Raw genomic sequence first — 25,805 nt, forward strand, 5'->3', positions numbered from 1 at the left:
GAGCACGTTATTTGAAGTGTGTGTATGTGCTGCGCTTTTTGTTTGTGGTTGTGTCCCTGTGCCTGTGAGAAGCGGAAATGGAAAAGGATTAGCGTTCAGTGCCTGTTCTCCATCAGCCTCCTTGTGTTCAGCCTGGAGCTTCTCAGCCAACTGCTGCTTGTATCCACGGGAGAGAGCTTCCCACTCTGAGCGGGTGGGAAGGCAATGCCAAACATCCGGCAGAAATATAACCACGGTCTCCACATGGGCTGGAACCGTCCGCCCCTTGTGGTGCTCCTCGGGGCGATGGTAACGGATCTCTGCAAAACGGTACCTGTTGCAAGGGAAGAAGTGTATTGGAAAGGAAAATTCTATCAGATATCACATAGACCCTAAATGACTTGCAGGACATCAAGCTAGAGAAATCAGTCTTTTACACAGCTCAGTGTCACTTTAACTGCAACTGTAGGCATTCAATTGAATAACTATTTTCACTGTTCATTTATTAGAACAGAAACCCTATTATTTTAGCAGCAATTAGACAGTTAAAACTATCTGAATAGAGCAATTTGTTTTTCTCTAAAGTTATGCTGAAGCATTGGTTTAATGCCTTGCAGATAAATGACACCAGCTGTACAGTTCAGAAGAGCTTGCTTGTCATCACTTAGAATTTATTTATATAAAAAGGTGAAAAACAATGCTATAATTGACTGAAAACCAAAAGTATTCATCCCAGTGACGATATCCTCTCCACGCATGATTTTTCTTCAAGGCATATAACATACAAGCACAACACATTGATGTAAAGTATTAATGCAGATTTAGTGTTTAAGCATGTCTACTGATACGAATGCTAAACACTGAACCTATACTATTAAGGACATAATGCGTCTCCAATGTCATTGTTAAAAGATAATGACATTTCACGCTATTAAAGGCATGCACTGCCACATAACAGGTGCCATAATTGTAGAACTAGCAGAAGGGCGTCGTGTTTTTACCTGGAACAGGACCGGCTGCTAAGCAAGAAAATAATCACTCAAAATAATGACATATTAAAAAAAAACAAATTCAAGTGCCTACAGGCAGAAAGGTTCTGCCCTGTTGCTGGTTTGTTACTTACCACTGTGTGCAACCACTCAAGTCAATGCTCGTCAGGGCCTTACAACAGCGGATAGCTGTCCTAATTAAAACTGAAGGGTCAGTGTCGGGATTCGGCCCATCCAGTGAGGGAGACCAGTGACCTCCGATCGCCATGGCTTCATCCTTGCCCTTCATACCCACCAAGAACTATAGATACAAAACAAATCACATCAGTACTAAAGTACTGTAAAATTAATAATGCTTACAAAGATTTACAATGCATTTCAGAAAGGAAAGTCATGATGTCGAAACAAACCATACAGTCTCATCATCATTATGTTGATGTTTCCCCCAAATGAGGTGCACCTGGTCTAATCTTTTTATGGGGGTTTCATGGGATTGAGGATGACTTGCTTCCACTTTAGATAGATAGATACTTTATTCATCCCCATGGGGAAATTCAACTTTTTTCCAATGTCCCATACACTTGTTGTAGCAAAACTAATAACATACAATACTTAACTCAGTAAAAAATATGATATGCATCTAAATCACTATCTCAAAAAGCATTAATAATAGCTTTTAAAAAGTTCTTAAGTCCTGGCGGTAGAATTGTAAAGCCTAATGGCATTGGGGAGTATTGACCTCTTCATCCTGTCTGAGGAGCATTGCATCGATAGTAACCTGTCGCTGAAACTGCTTCTCTGTCTCTGGATGGTGCTATGTAGAGGATGTTCAGAGTTTTCCATAATTGACCGTAGCCTACTCAGCACCCTTCGCTCAGCTACCGATGTTAAACTCTCCAGTACTTTGCCCACGACAGAGCCCGCCTTCCTTACCAGCTTATTAAGACGTGAGGCGTCCCTCTTCTTAATGCTTCCTCCCCAACACGCCACCACAAAGAAGAGGGCGCTCTCCACAACTGACCTATAGAACATCTTCAGCATCTCACTACAGACATTGAATGACGCCAACCTTCTAAGGAAGTACAGTCGACTCTGTGCCTTCCTGCACAAGGCATCTTTAGCATTAGATTCTAATGTGGCTCCACAGACACTATTACAGATACTTAAAGATGTGGATGAAAGGGTAGACTGAGGTGATGTGCTTTTTCTGCTCACCAGGAGACTAGACGTTCTCAGTGGGTAGTGCTTCTTGATCTCAAGTAGTCACAGGTCAGCATTGTTACAGCTCTTCCAGGAACATGGTGTGGAACAGTGGGAGGCAAGTGGAGCTGTTGTTTCACAACTCCACCAAGCGGACTTCAATCCTGACCTCTTATACTGTAAGTGAGGAGTTAACGTATGTGTGATTAAATGTTATTTTCTCTGGGTACTCTCATTACCTTCCACACCCCAAATGTATGGGGTTATCAGGTTTCTTGGCCACTGCAACTTGTCCCTAGTGCAAAGATGAGTAGCAGAATCTTGGGGAGCTGCATTGCTGATGGAAATGTGGGATTAGTGCAGGTTCAGTGCAAGTGAAGACTTGATTATCCACACAGACATTCAATCATGGAGTGTCATCCACTTCCCATGACATTTAATTGCAACATTGATAACCTGGGTATCACTACAAACCTACCTGGCTCAGTATCAAGATAAATGTTGCATGTCTGAAGTGATCAGAGGCCAAGAACACACATCCTAACTTTCTAAAGTTTGTCTACTACCTTTTAAAAATGCTGGCAATATGAATAAACAGGTTACATTGGCCTGCTTGGTATGCAAAATGCAATTTAGAATGCAGCATCCTGCTTGACTGCCACAAGATTTATAATATCTCATTGACGCCTATTTTTTAGCCACCAGATCTGTTGTACAAATTATATTCAGTGCCAAGTTGGTTAACACCGGACAGCAGCATTGAAGATATCCTCCACATGTTGATTATAATTTGTCTAAGTACTATGCTGTGGGATATTCCTATAAATCTGTCATGAGTAGATTAGTAAGGGTCGGGACAAGTAGATTTATTGCAGGTATTGTTTCACAAATCCAAAATGGCTTTTACATCTGGACAGCCTGGTCAGTGATGGTGCTACCAGCTTTGGCAATGAGGTCCACGCCCAGATTTTGCCCCACCTCCTTGTAATTTCAGTACTTACATGTGCTGCTCAATGCAGAAGAGCAATGATGCTATGAGACTAGATGAACACCTACAGTAAACCCATACTGCTACCCAAGTTGTATCTGTCCCACCTATGAGACAGGACACAGCCAGGGATTGTGCTGAAAGTGTCTTGCACATTATTGGAAGGTATGGTACTGAGAGAAATATGTCAAGTTGTTGGTTTGCAAACTTAGGCGCAAACTTAGGCACAAACTCAGACACTAATGCCTGGAGGTTGATGAGGGCCTGCTATGTCCATATTTGGAACACATACGGAATTAAAATCACATCTGGAATCACATATCAGATCCATGCAAGGACAACCAACTTTCCTCCATGAAAGACATCAGTTTAAGAGTAATCAAATACTCACCAATAGCAAAACATATTTTAATACATTTTTAAGTTCCAGATTTTGACTGAACTGACATCACTGGATTGTTAGTCCAATAACTTAACTATAATATCATTGTACTCCATGTCTTTGGTACCTCTCATTAACAAGGTTAAAGACTCAGTGCCTCTGATCGGTATTTCAAATTTAAAAGTTAGAAACAATGCACAATTTTATCACTTGTTAGTAGTGGGGGAATTCTAAACATCTACCATCCTGTGTAAATATGTTACTCCTCAAAGGCCCAGATCATCCTTTATCATACCCTCTTTTTTTGGAAACTAAACAACTTTGTGCAACGTTGGCTTGAAATATTTTACCTTTATTAGCCTTGCAGGATGCTGGAATCCCTCTCGTACCTCCTGCGAGTCTTCAGCAAGAGCACAAGATTTGTGGAAGAGTTCCTCCATTCCAGGACTTGCCAACAGCATAACCTTGAAGAGTATGATAGTACTTTTATTCCAATTCAAGAATTAAGCAATAAACTTAAAAAGCAAAACCCTGAAAGAAAAGCTCTGCTCTGATTTTATAGCTTATAATAAATTGATTAGCCCTGACATGATTGGACAGTCCCCAGACGTGTGCAGGACCAACTATATTGAATTTCCAATTGTTTAAAAAGAAAATGCTGGAAAAACTCAGTAGCTCAGGCAATGTCTATGGAAAGATATTTCAGATCCAGAAGCTTCGTGTCATCACTATTTCACAGCACAAAGCAGATCAATGGCCCCAACTTCCCCACTGATCGCAGGAACTTCACCCCAATCTTATTACCTGATCTCATGTTAGCTGATTACTTGATCTCACGTTCAGCATAAATTGCTTTTCCTTCCCCATCTCTGTAAGGAATTATCTAAATTTGATTAACCATATCTTTTGTGTTTCCCATTTGGCTGTACGTTACATATTCTAATCACTTTCTGGCAAAGTTCTCTCTCAAATTTTCTACTGAAAATACTTTGATCCTACCTAGTTTAGGACTCATGTGCAACTAACTTACCAAATTCAGTTTTTACATATGTTTTTTTTAAAAAAATTAACTTATTTAGCCTTTGAAAGGCAGAATCTTTCAGGAACTTCCATGAAACTATCCGATATGTTTATATGGTTAATTTTTCTGTAGTACAACAGAAGTACACACCAGGGATTTGGCTGCCATGGTAGGTCAGAAATTGCTTTCTTTTAGATCTGCGTTCAATTTCAATCAGAGCAACAATTCTTCTACAAGTATAAATACAAGGCATATCTTCAGCCATAAACACTATGCTCTCCAGGCCCTGAGAAGGGCAATGCTCTTAATATCAATTTTGAGTACTCTTTAGCCTACAGTGTGATGCCAAATGAATAAGATTGTTGTGGGAGAAAGAGACATACTAAATAACCAAAAGGACAATCAGACCAACAATGAGAGTGACAAACCGTTAGAAAAAGTTCTGTTGTATAGCACAAATCAGCATTTGCAGAAGGACAGGTTAAGCACAACCTGCCAGCACAAACTTCAGTTGAGGAAGACTACCCTTTGAGTTTTTGGAGGAGGTAGAAAGCAGTTTGCAATAAAGAGTATGATATTGCAGGTAATGATCTTAGCAAAGGATCTGACCAAGTTCTACATGACACATTGACCAATAATGTAAAAGGCGAAGAGGGAAATTTTATTGAAAGATGATTTAGTCACTAAAAGCAAATGGCAATGGGGACAGGAATTTTGTTGACTGGAGCGCAGCAGTACCACATACCTTTTTCAAGTTATGTGATAGAGATCCTAATGAAGGGGCCATAATCAAAAAATATGATCTTAATAAAACTTGCAATACCAAACTAGATGCAGGGGACATTTGCAAAAACATTTCCATGACTGAAGAACTATAATTTGAGGATAGACCATTAGGCCAAGGTTATCTGAGGTTATTTAGCTTGAAATAAGAGCCAGAGGAAAAGACTTGCTTGAGGTTTGCTGAGGTTAGCCATGACAGGGTAATCGAAAGGAGCAACAAACAAGCTGCTGGAGGAACTCAGCAGGTTGAGAGGCATCCGTGGTGGGGCGGGGGAGTCGACAAGAGGGATTGTCAACACTTCTAGCCAAAAGCCTAATCAGAAAGGACATGTTTCCCTTTGTAGAGATTTATAATCTTGAAGGAGTAGGTGAGGTTTAAGAAGTTCCTGGATGGACACCAAAAAAGCCGTAAACTGAGAGCCTATGGGGCAAGAATGATTTAGGATTAACCTGAAAATAATGAAGAAATGGCTTCCATATGTGCCATAAATTACTATGATTTTATGAATGGTTTACCATCACCTACAGGTGAGATAGAATCAATCTTTGCACAACAATATAATTCTGGTTTCAATAAAGCTATCATAAACTTTCAGAGAATAATAGAAAGCAATAGAGAAGTTTGAAAATAAACGAACCTTTGCACTGTACATATGGTCTGCGTCAGGTGGGTCAAGCACTGATGTGATTTTTTCCAGAGGGTCCACCTCTTTGTGCATGATATGGAAATTGCACTGGTTTCCAAGCTGAAATGGTCTATTGAGAAGAAAAGCATCGACCCAAGTGAACTGAGTGTCAAAGAAATCACTCGGGATGTAAAGATTCTGATACCGGCGGCGAAGCTCCATCATGTCGCAAGACGTACTGCAACCAAAATAAAAAGGAAAAAGTTCACTGAAACAATCTCTACCTGCTATATACCTGAACCGCTATATATTTCTAATGTTTTCTGATTTATTTTAAAATTCATACACATCAGTATTTTTTTTGCTTTTTAATTTTATATTTCACAACTTAGCTTGCTTCTTTTATTTTCTAATACCTAAAATCCAGACAATTTAATGGTCTGGGTTGAACTAGTTGTTTCACCTCAAGCCTTTGGAGGGCTCACATGATCAGAGACTTGGTAAACCGGATTCAAAATTAGCTTGGCCACAGATGACAGAGGGTAGCAATGGAAGAGTGTTAATCTAACTAGAAGTCCGTGACCAGTGCTATTCCACAAAACCTGTGTGGTTGGTGATAAACATAATTAAGTGTGCTGATAATAGGTTTACAGATGACATAGAAACTAGGAGAGTTGTGGAAAATGAGGGTTTGTCAAAGGATAGATTAATTAGAAATAGAGGTGAAAAAAATCGTCTTTAATCTGGGCTGCATCACATTTTGGAGGTCAAAAATAAAAGAGGAAGCTTTCAGCAAATGGCAGGACCCTTGAACAGAGGAATCTTGGGGTGCGTCCACAGCACTCAAAGTGACAACACAAGCACATAGTAAAGAAGGCATATGGTATAGAGGATTCAATCTAAAGAATAGGAAGTCATGTTACAATTGTATAAAACTATGGGTAGTCCACATTAGGAGTACGGAGTGCAATTCTCATCTCTACAATACAAAAAGGACAAAAGTTTTGGAGAAGGTTCAGAAGAGGTTCACCATGATCCTGGCTGGTTTAGAGTACATGAACCAAAAGGAGAAATTGGATAAACTTACACTGCTTTCTCTGGAGTGTTAGAGACTGAGGTGTGATTTAATAGAAATAGGAAGTTTAAAAGACATTGCTCAGCACCTAGAACATACTGATAGGGAGGGTGGTGGATGCAGATATGACTGCAATGGTTAAGAGACATTTAGACAGGCACATGGGCAAGCAGAAGTGAAGAGATGTAGATCACATGTAGGTATAAATTGGCATCATGGCCAACACACACATGGTTGGAGGTTCGGTCCTGGGTTCCATGGCTCTATATCCCAAACTTCTGCTTCATGAAGATGAGCAATTTACAGATGAAGAGTCTTCAACTTGGAGGATTCTAAGTTGCAGCGAATGGCAACCACTGTGATAGTTTTAACTAAATTGAATTCTCACCATTTTTAAAAAAGATAAGCTTAAATAACTACTTCTAGCCTCACAACATCACCTACATTTTTTAAACATAGGAACGCTCTGAATCTCCTGATGCTTTTTCAAATACTTCTAACCATAATACTGGTGAAGCCCAGAACGCTGCTGGTCTGTGTATTATACCTTAATTGAAAAATCTCCTCTCCTGTCTTAATTATTATCCCTCTCCATTCACCTTTACTAGTCCCACTTCAGGTCAAGACAATGCTCACAAAGTACTTAAACCTTGTATCATATCTTTGGGTATACTTTCCCCAAAACTCCTTCACTCCTAAAATTCACGAGTTTAACAATGTATCATCAAATCCCGATTCTCCACCAGACATGTAAAAATAAACTATCTATATAAAGCAGGACCCTGAACTAATGTAAATGTGTCATGACTTCAATTGTTAACTCTTTTGAATGGGCTTGTTGTTAAAATTATGCAACAAATTTCAAAACAAGAGCCCAAATGCAAGGCAAAGAATAAAATTCAGTATTAATACAGTAATTTGTGGTGAAAGACAATTATTAGCTAGAAGACCAGAAAGAATCCAAAAGCTTTTCTTCAAACAGTACATCTTTTGCATGTACTAATGAGAGGAGATAGTGGCCTGATTAAATGACTCATACACAAGCTGGTGCTCTCTCAGTACTCTCTAGTAATTGATAAAATAGAAGAGGCCTGACTACCAAATATTTCTGGTTTCAACAGGAGCAAACAGAGTACACAAAATTGTTTAGGGCACAAGATGTTCTTATATTTTGGTAAAAAGCAGTGAGGGAAAGACAAACCTTTTAAACCAAAAACAGCTCAGAGTATTTGCATTTAGATCAAACTTAAGTAAAAGTTCCTTGAATAAATGCTTAAAACCCAAGGAGTCTCTCAACTGCAAAATAATAATATTGTGTAGATAGTCAGAGGCTTTTTCTCAGGGCTGAAATAGCTAACACGAGAGGGCACAGTTTTAAGGTGCTTGGAAGTAGCTACAGAGCAGATGTCAGGGGTTAAGTGTTTTTTTTACACAGAGAGTGATGAGTACGTGGAATAGGCTGCCAGCGATGGTAGTGGAGACGGATACGATACGGTTTTTTAAGAGACTCCTAGATAGGTACATGGTGTTAGAAAAATAGAGGGCTATGGGTAACCCTAGGTAATTTCTAAAGTACATGCTCTGCACAGCATTGTGGGCTGAAGGGCCTGTATTGTGCTGTAGGCTTTCTATGTTTCTAAATATCTTTTGATCTTACATGGACTAGAAATGCCAGATAGTTAAAGGCTGTGAACTGTTTTTAGTTGTGTAACAGTTCATAAAATATGATAAATTTTCCAGAGTAGCGACATTTGGTTGCAACTAGAGCAACAAACTCATCCTTATAGCACTACTGTTTTGTACTTAATTTTAGACCTTACTGTTTTTGATTTACACCCAAGTTAAAGTTAGAATAGAAAACCAACTGAATAAAGAAAATAGAAAACAAAGTAAATATTCTCCAAAAAAATCTGACCTCCTGACAGTTTCAAATTTCATAATTGAGTTTTAGCACAGGCTATTAGACAAACATAACATCAAGACTGCAAATAATCAGTTTCAGATAGTTATCAGTTTGAAGAATGAATGAGTTGGTGAAGGGGCCCAAGGTCTCTTCACTTTCCAGTATTTAACTGGAGAAATTTTGTACTCAACCTTTGTAGGATGTCAAGCAGCCTGACAAATTAGAATTAGAAAGTGGATGTTAAGCAACACAAATGTGGAAAGACACATTGCTATGTGGGACAGCAACACTTTTGGTACAGGCAAGGATGTATGGAGTTGAAGGTAAGGTATTAGCGTGGATTAAGATCTATTAACCAATAAAAGGCAGAGAGTTGGGATAAATAGATTTTTCTCTGGCTAGCAACCAGTGGTGAGTGGGGTGCTACAAGGGTCAATGCAGGGCCTACAACTGATCACGATGTACATTAACCCTCTGAAAGAGGGAACAACTGTAGTGTATATAAGTTTGCTGATCACACCAAGTTGAGTGAAAAAGGAAACTGCGAAGAGTTTGCATATTGGTTAAATAAGTGGGCCAGGATCTAGCAGATGAAGTGCAATATTGCTAAATGAAAGATCATCTACCTTGGATGAAAAAATAGGTGACATTATTACTTAAATGGCAAAAAAACCTGCAGAAAGCTACTGTGTAGAGGGAGATGGGAGTGATGGTGCTTCAGAAGAACATCCCTTTAGAACAAATAAAGTGGAATTTCTTCAGCTAGAATGTGATGAATTCATGGAATTCATTGTCATCGAAGGCTGAGGAGACCATGCCATTGGGTATAATTAAAGTGGAGATGGATACATGCGTAGTCTATGTCACTGTATTTTGCTGACAGTCTATATGGGTTTGTTGTCTTGTACGTGCGAGGTCTGGGCATCAAGCAGCGGTATCGCGGGGGTGGGGGGGGGGTGCTTTAAGGGCCAGTGTCCTCTACCAGGGTGGTGTGCGGCGTTTAGTCTGGAGGCACTGTTGCCCCCCAGTATTCACTTGGTGGGAGACGGAATCTATTGTGGTTTGATAATGTGAGTTTTGGGACTCTCATTCTGTGACTGTGATACCAATTCTGCTTGCTATCTGGTGTGTTGACTGATGGTAATGTGTCTTGCATCTTGACCTTATGGTAACACTGTCTCGTTTGGCTGTATTCTTGAGTATTCATGTATGGTTCAATAACAATTAAACTTGAATTGAATTGATATGCTCTAACTAGTAAGGGCATAAAAGGTTATGGGGAGAAAGCAAGAGTATGGCATTGAGAGAAACTAAATCGGCCGTGATTGAATTGGGAAGCAGACCTAATGGGCCAAATGGCCTAATTCTGCTCCTATATCTTACGAGGCCGGGGTCGACCATGGATATTGTATCTTAACTGTCTGTGAGAGATGCAAGCCAGGGCAGTATGATATAGAGAGCAAGCTGCTGTCCATGCAGCAGGCTCTCCCTCTCCATGCAGCTGATAGATCCAAAGGAACAGCAGAAACCGATACAGTTTGCACCAGTGAACATCGTAGGAATTGCCAGTCAGCGTTGAACTTAACATAGGATTGCCTTGGAGACTCCAGCTCTGGGTTTTTCCTTTGGGGTTTATTCCCGAATCCTTTCCCATAAGTGGGTATAGCTGCAAGGCAGCGAAGGTTTGAGATCAGAGTTTTCCTTCTCCTAGATGAGCTGCCAACCATGGCTGATGAGCCCTATCTGCCTGAAGTGACTGGTTTTAAGGCGCCAGTAGCCTGCCTTTGCCCCTTCTCCTGTCAGTGGAAACAATTCCACTGGGCTTAGCTACTAAGCCACACATGAAGGCCAGGAACTTGATTTGATGTCAGAGGTTATTTGCGACACACACCATTAGAAGCATTTAACAGGTAGTGGGAGCTTATCCCCTATGGTCTTAAAAGAATGTGAAAGGGATAGATAATACAGAAGTAGGAAAGTGGTTTCCATTGGTAGGTGAGACTAGAACTGGGGGACACAACCTCAAGATGCAGAGGAGTAGATTTAGGATGGAGTTTAGGAGAAACATTTTTTTCGCAATAGTGAATCTCTGCCCAGGGAAACAGTAGAGGTTACCTCATTAAGTATACTTAAAACACAGTTACATAGATTTTTTGCAAAGTAGGGAATTAAGGGTTATGGGGAAAAGGTAGCTAGGCAGGTGGAGCTGAGTTCATGACCAGATAGGCCATGATCTTACAGAATGGTAGAGCAGGATCTATGGGTAGATGGCCTACTCCTATTTCTTATGTTCTTACCACCACAGGAAGATTCTGTATGTGGTGATTTCCAGATTATGAAAAGATGGACAAGATACATAAATATTTTCCTGCTTTACGAGGAATCCAACATTATGTGATCCTTTTCATGTTGGAAAGAAGGCATTTGATGAAGCAGGTGAACAATACCTGGAGAAATTTATCTCAACATCCACTAAAATGGAGGTCATAGAGAGAAATTGAAGGGGCAATGATTAATCAAGGACAGACCACTAGGATTTGTTAACAGGTCATATGTAACTAATTGATTTTTTTGAGGATTTGGTAAGCGTTGATAATGATAGAACATTAGAAGAAAAGATGCAAAGCAGAAATGAGGATTTCTGCTTGTAACTGAGCAAAGTAAGTGTGTGCTTGAAGAGCTATTCAGGAAATACTGAATTTGAAAAGCATATGCCTTACCCAATGGAAATTTCAAAGCAGAGACAAAGAATAGAGAATCATAAGGTTAGGTAGTATTGAAGGAATTTGGGAGGGAGGAAAGGGATGAAATAAGATACGATGACACAGAAAGGTTTAAACAGTTAAAAGGGACTATAATTGGGAGGACTACTGTCAACAATAAATACCTAATCAGATGTGCACATACCAATCCAGGGAAAACTTAGAAAATTGTACAGTATAGCGAGAAGCAGTGCGTCTCTGCCTTCTGGGTGATCTGTCTCTCTCTCGACGCGGTGAGCGCTCACGGGATCGTTTGCGCTGAGGTGACCGGTCACGTGAACGCCTTCTGTCTCGGTCTCTGCAAGAGAAATAAGACAGGAAAATTTATTTTGTACAAACCTTTTGCCTTTCACTCAAATCTGCTAGATGAAGCGATACATTGTGCTCCAAGCCCAGGCCACTGAGTCAAAAATGCCCCTCTTCTTTTGAGCATCACTAAACAAAACTGTTTTGTTAAATATTGAAAAAAGAAAATTGTGATCTGAAATAAAATCCCAGGACATTTTTCCTATTCATTGAGGGCATAGATTGGCCCTGTTTACTGATCACAGGCTGCTGCTCATGGACTGCGGCTTGCCATTCAGTATGATCGTTCCACCCCAACTCATCATCAACTTTCAAGACCTGAGCCTCCATACTTCCCGCTGCAACTGAATACCCGATTTCCTCATTGGCAGACATCAACTGCAAGGATTTGTAACATCTTGCTGACCATCAACACAGGTGTATCTCAAGGCTGCATGCTTAGTCCCCTGCTCTACTCCCTATACATGACTGTATGGCTAAGCACAGCTCTAATTCCATCTTCAAATTCACTTATGACCTGGCTGTTGGACAAATCACAGACGGCACTGAAACAGCAAAATAGGTTTCTGGGTTTGGTTGTGCAGCAAAAATGTCTTGCTCAAATTTCAGCAGAACTAAATAACTCCTCCTTCCCTTTCTACTATGGTCAACTGTCCTCTCCTATCAAGTTTCCTTCTTTTTCAGCCTCTTACCTCTTCCTGCTATTCTCTCTCTTCCTCTTACTGCATCCCCCTTCCCACATACCCACTTTCCCCCTCACCTGGTTTCCTCTACCTAATGGATTGTACTCTTCCCCTCCCTCCCACCTTCCCAGTTCTGATGAAGGGTCACAGCCTGAAATGTTGACTGTTCGTCATCACAGATGTTGCCTGACCTGCAGAGTTCCTCCAGTGCTTTGTGTATGCTGCTCAAGATTTCCAGCATTTATGGGGAGGACAAGAGGGCGAACATGCACCAACTTACATTGAGGATTTGGCAGTGGAGAGTGAGCAGCTTTAAATTCCTGGGTGTTTACAAATCGGATGATTTGTCCTGGGCCCAGCACATAGATACAATCACAAGGAAAGTCTATCAGTGCTTTTACTTCCTTTGGAAGTTAAGGAAGCTTGGCTTGTCATCAAACACTAGCAAGCTTCTACAGATGTACTGTTGAAAATATGACTGATTGCATCAGTCTGGTATGGCAATTTGAATGTGCAGAATAACAAGCTCCAGACAGTACTGGACCATGATTCCCCATAAATAGTAGTATCTGCAGGAGACACTACCTCAAGAAGGCAACATTTAGCAAATACCCCACATCTGGGCCATTCCATCTTTTTGCAGCTACCGTTAACCAAGAGGTGCTTAAGTTCGACATCATTAGGTTCAATACAGCTACTTCCCTTCAACCAATCAGTTCTTGAACCAATTGGCAAAATCCTCATCACCATAGTTTAGCAAAACACTGTGCACTAAAATTGACACTTTGGTTTAGTTGTAAAAAAAAAAGTATGTAATTTATTCTTAATTTATGTTTTACTTGTGAATGCCTCTTTCACGATAATGTGTGTCTGGAAGTTTTTCCTATTGCACCTCTGTATACCTGTACTTGCTTTATCACCACAAACTGAGTTTTGACTAAATCTCAATTTTGCACCATGTATAACTCTTACTAATTCACTATTTAATGCAACAGGGAGTAAAAAAAAACTGAGGTGATTTGAGCAAAATAAAGAAAAACTCCACTAGCAAACTATGTGGAAAACTCAAAGGTTTGGCACAGGCTCACTGAGTGGCGATTCCACACTGGGCTCCCTTCCACTCATAGAAGGAACAAAGTTCTCAGGCTCTCTTCCACTCAATGGAGACTTGGTTCACCACGCTCCCCTGAAACTTTCCTTATTCTACTTCCCTGAAATTTATTGGCACCTTGTCTCCCATGTTTTCTTTTGGGTTCATCAAAACATTTATTCTTCTCTTTACCAAATGAAAATAAGCGTGAATTAAAAGCGCACTGGAGTATTAATTGACTATAAAACCTGCTACTCTGGCAGCAAAGTACTGGCCTAATAGAGTTTTATTGTACACTGTAATCTGCCATTGTACCTTCTTTCATCTTTCCTCGTTAATGATATTTCCAATCTCTCATGCCGAGCTATGAATCTAGACGGTGGCTCAACCCTTCTCATAGGTTGCGGCTGTGGCATGACTCGCACAGGAGGCTGCAACAACCCAGCTGCAATGAGAAAACAAAAACAAATAGAAAATTGCAAGATTTAGATTTTAAATGAACTACTGCTTCTGAAATGACATCTTTTCCAAAAGCAGGAACATTGAATTCTCCAATTTCCTTCTTACCCTTTCTCATCAGATTCCATCAACTGTAGCCCTTCGTCATGACCATTTATAACCCCTCTAAGCTTCTATTGCTGTACCCCCAACCTGCCAATCAAACAATCCAGCTCTTGCATGCCAGGTCTTGCCTCACTCTTTATACCTGCCATCTCCCCTCTACTCTTTTAGTCCTGGTGAAAGGTGTCTACCAAAATGCCCATTTCCCTCCACAGGATGTTGCTGGGACTTGACTTATCAGGGAAAAACTAGATAGCATGGGACTATTTTTCTTGGAACAGAGGCGGCTAAAGGCCAACCTTAAAAAGTTTTATAATATCATTAAGATTATTGATAGAAAGGAAGATCAGTCTTTTTTAGGGGCATCTAAAACTATAGGGCATTGCTTGACAGGATGAGAAAGATTTAAGGACCTGAGGAGTGAGTTGTTCCATATATACAGTAGATGGTGAGTGTTTGTACTGAGCTGCCAGAGGAAGTAGTGGAAGGAAGCATAATTACAATGGTTAGAAGACATTTGGACAGGTTTATGGATATGGAAGGTTGGAGGGATGTGAACCAAATGCAGGCAAATGGGACTTGGTTAGGCAACATGGTTGGCTTAGACATGTTGGGCCAAAGCACTGCTTATATGCTGAATAACTTTAAGTGCCAACAGAATTGCCTAGCTAAATTCTCCAATTCCACTGACTAAGTGTGCATACTTTCCTATGATTACATTCAGCACTGAGGCGCTATCTATACCTTATCAAGCTGTTGTCATTTCACACCGAGAGCCTTTGGAAGATCCTCCGTGCCTTCTGGCCAAGAAAGATCTGTAACCATGCCCTACTCCTTCAGTGTCACCAAGAAGGCCACAATCACCACAAGGAAGTGTTGGGAGATGGATTGGATATGTAATGAGGAGAGGGGCCAACTCCATCATCAAGACAGCTGGGACATGATATAGAAGATGGCCAAGGACAGAGAGAGATGGAGGACCTTCATAGCTGGTCTAAGTGTTACGGGCAGTAAGTTATACTTTGCCAACTCTGATAGGTGGGCCACATCATTTATAAATTTGACAGTAATCTCCTGAAACATACATTCTTTGCCAAGCTGTCATTGCAAAAACATTGATGAAATAGAAGTAATGCTTCAAAACTTTCTAAAAATAATGTCCTTAACATAAGAAATACAAACAACACCATTTGGTTTATAGGTCTGCTTTGCTGTTCATCTAGTACATGCCTGATCTTCTACCTCAACACCATTTATTTCACTGCTCTCATATCCACAAATTGCTTAATATTCAAAAATTCAATTAAGACGTTTTGAATGAATTCAATGAATAGGCTGCTACAGCCCTTAGGAGTAGGGAATTCCAAAAAACTATCACAGTGAAGAAATTTGTCATAATGATTACATTTGATTCTAACACTGTAACCCTGGTGCTGGACTCATCAAAGAAGGGAAACATCCACCCTATCAAACCCTCCAAGAACATTGTAAGTTTCAATGACAGCTTCTCCTATTCTTCAAAATTTAGAGAATACAGTCAAGTCTACCAAATCTACCAGGCTGCTAAATCTTCACTACACCCGGCCATTCAGCATCAGAAATCAAACTAAATATAAGTTATGGAAGCCTGGCAGATTGTCATGCCATTTTTGCTAATGTGCTCCATTAAACCTTTCTGCCCACCTCTGCCACAGTCAACTGGTTGCAAGTCATCTCCATCTAGAATGGAGGACTGGAGTAAAAGCAAGTCATCTCAATTCAGTGAGAAAGCCTCCCAGAATACAGAAACCTCCAAACATTTACCTTAGGGGTACAGCGCTAGTTCTTTTACATCACCCCTTTAAAAGTTCTTAAGCCATTTAGAGTAACTGGCACAACTCCAAGGAGAAAAGTTGCAGCACCATTATTTGGAAGAACCCTCCAAAATGCTTACAATGATAGACACCCTTTTATAAGTAATGAAATTATTTTATTTGGAGATATAGCATGGTAATAGGCTCTTCCGGTCCAACAAGCCTGTGCTGCCTAATTATGCCCATACGGCCAATTAACCGACTAAACCCTACATCTTTGGAACATGGGAAGAAACTGGACTACCTGGAAGAAACCCATGCAGTCATGGGGAGAACATACAATCGCCTTACAGACAGCAGCAGATTTGAACCTGGGTTGCTGACTCTGTAATGGCATTATGCTACTGCCTTAAAAGCTTTAGAGCTCACAGGTGATTTATGTTAGTTCCAGAATTTGAGTACTACATGCTTCATCAGGTTTGCAAGTACTTACGTTTCTGTTGTGGTTGCTGGAGTAAAGGTTGGGGCTGAGCCCCTAGCAAGGGAGTGAGGGGAGCTGCTGCCATGGAAGCCTGTAAGAGAGACTGGGCCTGTGCTTGTGGCGGGACTCCATATGGCTGCTGTGTAAGAGACTGCATGACAGTTGGAGGTGTCTTGATCAATGGCTGAGTCTGACTCTAGGAAGTCAAAAGAGGAGACAGTTGAAACATGATCTTTAATACAGAGTCAAAAAATAAAGCCTTTACCTCCTGATTTGCATGCTGTATCCTCTCTCCCAGCTGCAACTAGATGTTTTCTACCAGATTTTGAAAGATGCAGAGGAGACATGAACTCCAAAACTACAGTCAGAATTTGGACTACACAAAATACAAAGCAAATCCTTGAACTTGCTTCATGGAGCAAAACATACCTGATTGGGCAGGGTCTGTATCCGCTGTGCATTCCACTTGAACGGCATGTTTGGATTATAAGCAGCTTCCACCAGTACCCGATCTCCTACTTGGGGGGCTTTGCCTTTCACAGCACTGGTGTACACATGAAACATCTTGTCAACATATCACAGAAGCATGAGGATTTAACATGCACACATGCTTAATAAAGAAAGTTGCTTCTTCAAAACTTGCACTCAAAAAAGCTTCAGTATGACAAAAATAAACTATAGGTGTTGCATTCGAATGGTAACCACCCTATACGTGAAAGAAATCCCATCCAAATTTCCTACGACTCACTTTTAACCTATACCCTTGTCTTAGACATTATCATCTTGGAAAAACCTTTTTTTAAAATTACTATCTACCATATCTATACCCTTCATTATTTTTAAAACACTATCAAGACCCTGCTCAGCATGCTCCTATCCAGCGAAACAAGTCCAACCTATCGAATCTCTTGGAAACAAAAGTCCTCCAGTCCAGTCTCTCTCCTTATAATGATAATGTACCCATCTAGGAAATATGACTTTAAAATTTAATTGAACTTGAGGTGGTAACAAAGCATATAGATCAGAGGAGTACAGTAGATGTTATCTACATGGACTTTACTAAGGTTTTTGAACATGTGCTGCATCTCCGGAGTGTAATTTGATTCTTCCTATTGTGTTGCAGCCAGACTTCCAGCTGCGATCTAACCTGTTTTATAAAACTGTTACATGATGTCTCAGCTTTTGCATCCTGTGCTATAGCTAGTGAAGGCAAGTGTCTCATAAGCTTTTGTCACCACATTGTCCATCGTGCTATTCCTTTCAGATCTATGGACTCCAAGGTACCTCTTACCATAGTCACTCCTCAGGGACCCTCTAATTTGTTGTGAACGCTGGTCTGGATTTCCAGTGTCTGCAGAATCTCATGTTCTGATAATTCTGCTACACCACTGGTCACAAACGTCAATCACGAAAACAACAGACAACCACTATCCTCTGCCTCCTACAGCCAAGCAGGATTAAATTTCCCAGCCTGCCATAGATCCACACCTTTGGGCCAACTTACTACCAAATAGGATTTTGTCAAAGTCCTTAATAACATTTATGTAGACAACATCTATTGCATTCCTTCAATATACTTAATTGCCTTCTCCAATTAATTTAAGCTTGTGAGATTGTATTTACTATGAACAAGACCATGCTGACTTCCCAAGTGAAGATAGCTCCAGTCTCTGAATACATTCCAATAGTTCCCCTGCCATTGTTTTAAGACTCAGTAACCTACAAAGATACCTCTGCTATGCTTCTTAAAGGGACAGTATTTGCTAATTCCAATCATCTGATCCTTCACCCATGACTAATTGTTTAAGTCCATTAGGGCTCAACAACTTGACAAATATTTGAACCACCAAAGTATTGAAAGCTATGGACCGAATGTGATAAAATGATATCCCAGTGTGGCCATGGTGGGGTGAAAGGTCTGTTGTTGTGCTCTACAACTCAAACTCTACAAAATGAGTTTTACATTCACTGCTGTCTTTTTCATCTCAGAAAGTTGAAAGACCTTCAATCCTGGATGAACCAGTACTTTAATTAGACATAAGGAAAACAAGAAAAAACTTCTTAGTCCTCACCAGAATTTATCTCCTTTGCCACCAAATTCAACTTACTCCCCTCATCATTTTTTCTGGCTGAACTGAAATATTTATCCTCTAAACTCTGAGGCCATTTTATTAGTTTTCTCCTGCACCTAATGAAGTGAGTGTATGTTCAGGGTCTTCTGCTGCTGTAGCCCATCCACTTTAAGGCTTTGCATGCTGTGTAGTGAAAGATGTTCTTCTGCACACCACCGTTGCAACACTTGGTTATTTGAGTTAGTCTGGCCATCCTCCTCTCACCTCTCTCAGTAACACGGCATTTTCATCCACAGAACCCTCTGGTATTCACTGGATGTTTTTTGCATCATTCTGTGCAAGCTTTAAAAACTGCTGTGCATGAAAATTCCAGATCAGCCTTTTCTGAGAAGCTCAAACCACCCTGCCAGACACCAACAATCACTCAACAGTCAAAGTCACACTGTGTTCCCCATTCTGATGTTTGATCTGCACAGCAACTGAACCTTTTGACCATGTCTGCATGCTTTAATGTACTTAAGTGCTGTTATGATTAGCTGATTAGATATTTGCATTAATGAGCAGGTGTACAGATGTATCTAATAAAGTAGAAACTGAGTGTATATCTTTATCCATCTTTGTAAAAATGTCCATTGAAACATTTGATTTTGCAAAAGAAAATATTCTTTTCAGGCCCTACTAATTATTCCTTTCTAGGTATTCTCCATTCAACACCAAGACAGGTTTCAGTCAGGTACTTTGGGCCTTTGGGCTAAAAGAATGACACAATAAGGATAGGTTGCACAATTTTCTGCTCTCTTGACCACAGAGTAATCGATAATCTAAGATGATTAAAATGAAGAAGGGAACTTTCATCCACAGGAGTCTTTAGAAGGGGTGCAGAAATTTAAAATCATAAATGGGCTTTAGGAAGTGAAATCAGAAAGCCCCCTCAGCTCACTAGGAAACAAATTTGGAATTTATCAGCAGCACAATACTATTGCAGGTGGAATAAGTCAAATTAAATGTTGAAAACTGCAACCGAAAATTTTTTTTTTTGGTGTGCCAGTGATGCTTAGAATTACAGAACTAACTGGAGACACTTAACTATGATTGTAATGTGAGGCAGAACAAGTTGAGGGGGTCTACTGTGCTCTTTTCCTTGTGGAAGGTTAAAGATAAAGCACGATACCTTAGCTGGAAAAAAACATCTTCATCCACAAATCCAAATGTATCATGAAGCTTAGTTACAACCCCAGTAAAGACTCGTTGCTTTTGGGGCTGATTTTGTTTCTGGGCAGAGCGTGGTGTTGGGTAAGAGACGGTGATTTGTGCAGTTGTCTGTGGGGCATTGAGGCTTGTAGGCAAAGCCACTGCAGGCTGAAAAGAAAACAGAGAAAGCAATAACCCCCAAGGCAAATGCTAAGACAAGAATACGACTTCAGAGTAATGGTTCCAAAAATTAGCGTTTCACTATCTTTAATTCCATAAAATCTAGTAAATCACATTCTAATATACCAGGGTGCTGTTTCACGTATATACCTAACCTTTGTCACCCAGGAAGGGTGTGAAATAACCCACTCTTTTTGCAAAGTTAGTCAAAATATTATGTGATAATAAAGCTCATTGCAAAGTATTATCTTTTATAGGTTTGAAAGCTTAATAAGTAATGTACTCCACAGCATAGGACTATGTGAAGCAGACAAGGTGACAGGTACAACTCCCAAGCCATATTGGCTGGATTAATTATGTAGATGAAACCTACCACATAAATGAATCTCAGGCTTGTATATGGTGACATATATGTACTTTGATAATGAATTTATTTTGAACTTTGTCATCAGGCCTGACCATGATCTAGGAAGAACTGCTAGAACATGTACATAACAATTAGTTGGTGATGACAGTAAAGTCAACTATGAAGGACCCACCCAAAACTATGACTCAAAGCTTGTTAATACTTTCTCAGCATGCACTTGGTGAATGGTTATCCGGTGACTATCAGTGCTGTGGATATCATTTCAGAGTAAACTGAAACCCCACTCAATTCCAAATGGGAATCAAGTGGGCCCAAAGCAGAATTTACAAAGAACAATATCAACACATTGAAAGTATCTTTTTGACTCAAATTCTCTAGACAATCCATGGTGACTGGTATCAAATATATTGGAAATGAGATGGATTTCAGCCAAATCTGACTGATAGCTACAGTCCAAATATTAATCTTCTCAAAAGACTGGTGAAGTTATCAGCTAAAATGTTAAAGATAAAAGTTAATTGGAGACATGTTCTTTCCAGAAGCCAACAATAGTGTTAACATCTGCAAACTGTTTCACTCGTACAAGACTTACAAAAAGTTTTACACAAACCTGTTGCTGGACACTGATTTTGAAAGGTAGTACACATGTCTGATACAGTAACTTTATAAAATTTACACAGTAGCAAGAAAATTATTGATAGAAAGTGACACCTGTAAGAATACAAGTGCACTGTGTTGTGACCGGTGTGGGAGGAAACACAGGATACCAGTACTATCAGAACTCAGACAATATTATTTCTAGCACCTGCAGACTTTAAAAAAAAATTTTCAGTTCTAAACACTCAGGAATCAATAATGACTTAACTAAAACAATGACATCATGAAATGAAACTCACTAGCACATTCACAGTATAAAAATAAACAGTAAACTTACTTGAGAAAGCAAGGCTTGCTGGGGCTGTTGCAGCTGAAAAAAAGGGGAAAATATGTGCTTCCAGTTTAATTATTCCAATTTTCAAAATGATCAACACTGTTCTCTAAGCTCTGACCATATTATAACTGAGCAATACTAACCAGCAGCACTGATTGCTTCATGAACCAGAATGAATGATGTTACATGCTATCAGTTTGCTCTCTAAGTTTACAGTCCAAACATGGACTCAAAAACTCAGAATGTAGTGATTAGACAATTAACAACCACTAAACTTAGAACACAACTGCCCTCAAGCTGGCTCAATGGAATTATAAAACTGAGTTCAAAAGTCCACATACCTCCCATGCAGAAAACAGGATTTAAGTCAGAGAAAGCTGGTTTTTTTGTGAGGAGAGAAAATTCATCTCTCCCAAAGGTATCAAAAGTGACCTATCTCAGTTGGGAAGGTTGTCTGTCCTTGGTTAATATTAATTTGCATAGATGCAGAGTGTTTCTGTGCAAGTGCAATGAAAGGGTACTGCTGTTTGTTCACCACTGACCACTTGGTCTCGATGGTTCAGATCTACAATCACATGACTTGGTTATGTATTTGAAAGGGTGGGTCAACAATCATAACCCTCACTAGCATTACCTATTGCCTTGAGCATAAGGAAAAAAGAATCACTCTTCCATGCCATGACATGGCAATTTTAACATTTTGGGAGAATGAGTACCTAAGGCAAAGCCTCTGCCAACTACCAGGAACAGATGCTGGCCACAATGTCATCATACTTTGAAAGTCGATACAGTTATAGAAAGTACAAAAGGTGGATCATGTTGGCAATAAGAAAAGGGGAAATGAGATGGATTTCAGCCAAATTTGACTGATAGCTACAGTCTAAATATTAATCTTCTCAAAAGACTGGTGAATTTATCAGCTAAAATGTTAAAGATAAAAGTTAATTGGAGACATGTTCTTTCCAGAAGCCAACAATAGTGTTAACATCTGCAAACTGTTTCACTTGTACAAGACTTACAAAAAGTTTTACACAAACCTGTTGCTGGACACTGTAAATGGTTTGTTGGGGCTGCTGATATTGCTGAAAATTAAACAGACAACTCAGTGAAAAATCAAACAATTGAATATAATATTCCCTGCCATCTGTACACATATCCCATTATACCACATAACTAAACTCCCAGCAGCACTCTTCTATCACATTATCACTAATGGAAAATAAACCCTGGAAATGCTTCATAAAAATTGTCCACAAGCAGCCATTGAAGCCATGCTCACAATGGTGTTTCCTGACTCTCTGCCATTAAAGCCTTCACATACACAAATTCTATTTTTAACACAAATCTTGCAGATGCTGGAAATCTTGAGCTACACACACAAAATGCTGGAGGAACTAAGTCAGTCAAACAACATCTACGTAGGGGTCTGAACAGTTGACATTTCAGGCCGAGGCTCCTCATCAATATTGGAAAGGAAGGGGGCAGAAGCCAGAATGAGTTAGGGGAAGGGGAAGAAGTGTAAGCAATGAACAGTGTTGAATTTTTAGGAGTGGTAGGGATGTTGTGTTTAATGGTGATATCACAATGCTGCAAAACAACAACTTTAGTGCCACATGTCAATGATAATAAACCTGGCTTCGATGGATGCATTCAAAACCACAGAAATCAATCCACGATTGTTGAGGCTGGTAGGATGGATAAAGAGGGCAAGGTAGCCCTGATACTGGGTTTGGGTGGGGAAAGTGAAGAGGGGTGGGAAGGGGTGTTGAGCACATGTGTGAAATATACTACGTAAGGCAATGGAAAGCAGTATCGTTACAACAGTTGATAAAGGAACGAGGGAAATTCAATGGAGTAGTGAATGTTGTTCCATTATTAAAGAAGGGAACAAAAGATAATCTAGAATCAGAATCACTGGCACACGTTGTGAACTTTGTGGTTTTGGAGCAGCAGTACACTGCACTACATAATATCTACAATAAATTACAATAAACATATATAAAAATAAATATCAGTGCAAAAAAGAGGGGGAAAACATTGAGGTAGCATTCATGGGTTCATTTTCAATTCAGAAATCTGATGGCAGAGGAGTTGTTCCTGAAACTTTGAGTGTCTTGCTTCAAGATCCTGTACCTCCTCAGTGGGCATGACCTGGGTAAGAGGGGTCCTCAATAATGGGTGCCACCTTTTTAAGGCACTGCGTTTTGAAGGTGCCCTCAATACTGGGAAGGCTAGTGCCCATGATAGAGATGGCTGAGTTTACAACTTCCAAGTTTTTTCTGATCCGGTGCAATGGCCCCTCCATACCAGATGGTGATGCAACCAGTTAGAGTTCTTGGTGACATACCAAATCTCCTCAAACTTAGTGAAATATAGCCACTGTCATGCCTTCTTTGCAACTGCATCAATGTTGGGCCCAGGATAGATCGTTAGAGATGTTGACACCCAGGAACTTGAAACTGCTCACCCTTTCTACTTCTGACCCCTCGATGAGGACTGGTCCTTGACTTCCACTTTCTGAAGTTCACAATCAATTCTATGGTCTTACTAAAGTTGAGTGCAAAGTCATTGCTGCATCACTACTTAACCAGCTGATCTATGTCACTCCTGTATACCACCTTATCACATCTGAAAATCTGCCCGTAGCTGTGTTGGCAAATTTATAGATGCCATTTGAGCTGTGCCTAGCTACACTGTCATGGGTATAGACAAAGTAGAGCACTGTGCTAAGCACATATCGTTGAGGTGCGCCTGTGTTGATTGTCAGTGAAGAGGAGATGTTACTTCCAATCTGCACTGACCCTGGTCTCCCAGTGAAAGAGTCAAGGATCCAGTTGCAAAGGGAGGTACAGAGGTTTGTTTGGAGCTTGTAGATTAGAACTGATGGTTTGATTGTGTTGAAAGCTGTGCTGTAATCAATAAACCAAGTCTGTTATAAGTATTACTATTGTCCATGTGATCCAAGGCCAAGTGAAGAGCCAGTGAAGTTGCATCCACTGTACACCTATTGTGGCAATACGCAAAATGCAGCAGGTACTGGTTTAGGCAAGACCCATGGCCAATCTCTCAAAGCACTCCATCACAGTAGACACGGGTGCCACTGGGCAATAGTTGTCGAGGCAGCTCACCCTGCACTTCTTGGGCATTGGTATGATTGTCACCCTTTTGAATCAGGTGGGAGCCTTCAACTGTAAGCAGTAAGAGATTGAAGATGTCCTTAACACTCTGGCCAGATGGTTGGCACAGGTTTTCAGAGCCTTACCAGGTACACCATCAGGGCCTCTTGCCTTGCGAGGATTCACTCTCCAGGATAGAGATCACAGGGATTCGCAAAGGTGTAGGTTTACTCTCCCTTTCAAAAACGTGCATAAACGTTGTTGAGCATATCTAGGAGTGAAGCATCACAGCCACTCATGATGTTAGGTTTCACTTTGTAGAAAGTAATGGCCTGTAAATCCTGATGTGCATCTAATTTGGTCTCTAACCTCAAATGGAATTGTTTTCACCTGGAAGTTACAGTCTGGTGAGTCTCACGTCAGTGGTAGGGAAGCTACTACATAGAATTCTTAGGGATAGGATTTATGAACTAATTAGAGAGAGAGCCAGCGTGTCTTTGTGTGTGGCGTCATGTCTTACAAACTTGACTGTGCTTGCCCATTGAAGACAGAGAGCAGTGGTTGAAGGGACTTTTTCTAGCTGGCTATCTGTGGTTAGTAGTGTTCTGGGACCTCTGTTGTTTGTGATATATGTAAATGATCTGGATGACGATACACTGCAGGTAAGTGGGTTGGTAGGTCTGCAGATGATATGAAGATTGTTGGTGTTGTGGATAGCATAGAAGACTGGCAAAGAATACAATGGGATCAGTTGTAGATACGGACAGAGAATTGACAGATGCAGTTTAACCCCGCCAAATGTGAAGTGTTGCACCTTGGTAGGACAAATGCAAAGAGAGGATTTGATCACTTGTGTACTGTTCAGGCCAAAATCCTTAACAGTGTTGATGAGCGGGGGACCTTTGGGTCCGAGTCAGTAGCTCCCTGAAAGTGGCTACACAGGTTTAAAGGATGGTCAAAAAGGCATAGAGCATGTGTGGCTTTATTAATCAAGGCACCGAGTTCAAAAGTTGCAGCTTTATAAAACTCTGCTTTGGCGACATCTGGAGTATTGCATACAGTTCTGGTCACCCCCTTTCAAGAAGGATGTAAAGGCTTTAGACAGAGGTTTCCCAGAATGCTGTCTGCATTAGAGGGTACGTACTATAATTTAGAAGTTGGACAAACTTGGCTGTTTTTGCTTGAACAGCGGAGACTGAGCGCAGATCTGATAGAGGTTTATAATATTATGAGAGACATAGATAGAGTAGGCAGACAATATCTTTTCCCAAGGGTTGAAATGTCTCATATTAGAAGGCATACATTTAAGGTGAAAGGGGGTACAAA

The 25,805-nt window shown here is 40.3% G+C and overlaps 1 protein-coding gene across 2 annotated transcripts in view; it reads right to left on the reverse strand.

The window, feature by feature from the left end:
* ccar1 (cell division cycle and apoptosis regulator 1) overlaps window positions 1-25,805 on the reverse strand; it is a 70,103-nt gene that overhangs the window by 37,078 nt on the left and 7,220 nt on the right. For both annotated transcript variants that reach the window (XM_073027181.1, XM_073027182.1), the window contains exons 4-14: window positions 22,401-22,445; window positions 21,367-21,399; window positions 19,866-20,053; window positions 17,052-17,166; window positions 16,635-16,818; window positions 14,103-14,232; window positions 11,854-12,006; window positions 5,981-6,206; window positions 3,889-4,002; window positions 1,103-1,269; window positions 103-313 (exon numbers count right to left, since the gene is read on the reverse strand). In XM_073027181.1, coding sequence (XP_072883282.1) covers window positions 103-313; window positions 1,103-1,269; window positions 3,889-4,002; window positions 5,981-6,206; window positions 11,854-12,006; window positions 14,103-14,232; window positions 16,635-16,818; window positions 17,052-17,166; window positions 19,866-20,053; window positions 21,367-21,399; window positions 22,401-22,445 — 1,566 coding nt within the window. The remainder of the gene's footprint in view (window positions 1-102; window positions 314-1,102; window positions 1,270-3,888; window positions 4,003-5,980; window positions 6,207-11,853; window positions 12,007-14,102; window positions 14,233-16,634; window positions 16,819-17,051; window positions 17,167-19,865; window positions 20,054-21,366; window positions 21,400-22,400; window positions 22,446-25,805) is intronic.

The sequence above is a fragment of the Hemitrygon akajei genome, chromosome 23 (genome assembly GCF_048418815.1).
Source record: "Hemitrygon akajei chromosome 23, sHemAka1.3, whole genome shotgun sequence".
Classification (NCBI taxonomy): Eukaryota; Metazoa; Chordata; class Chondrichthyes; order Myliobatiformes; family Dasyatidae; genus Hemitrygon; species Hemitrygon akajei.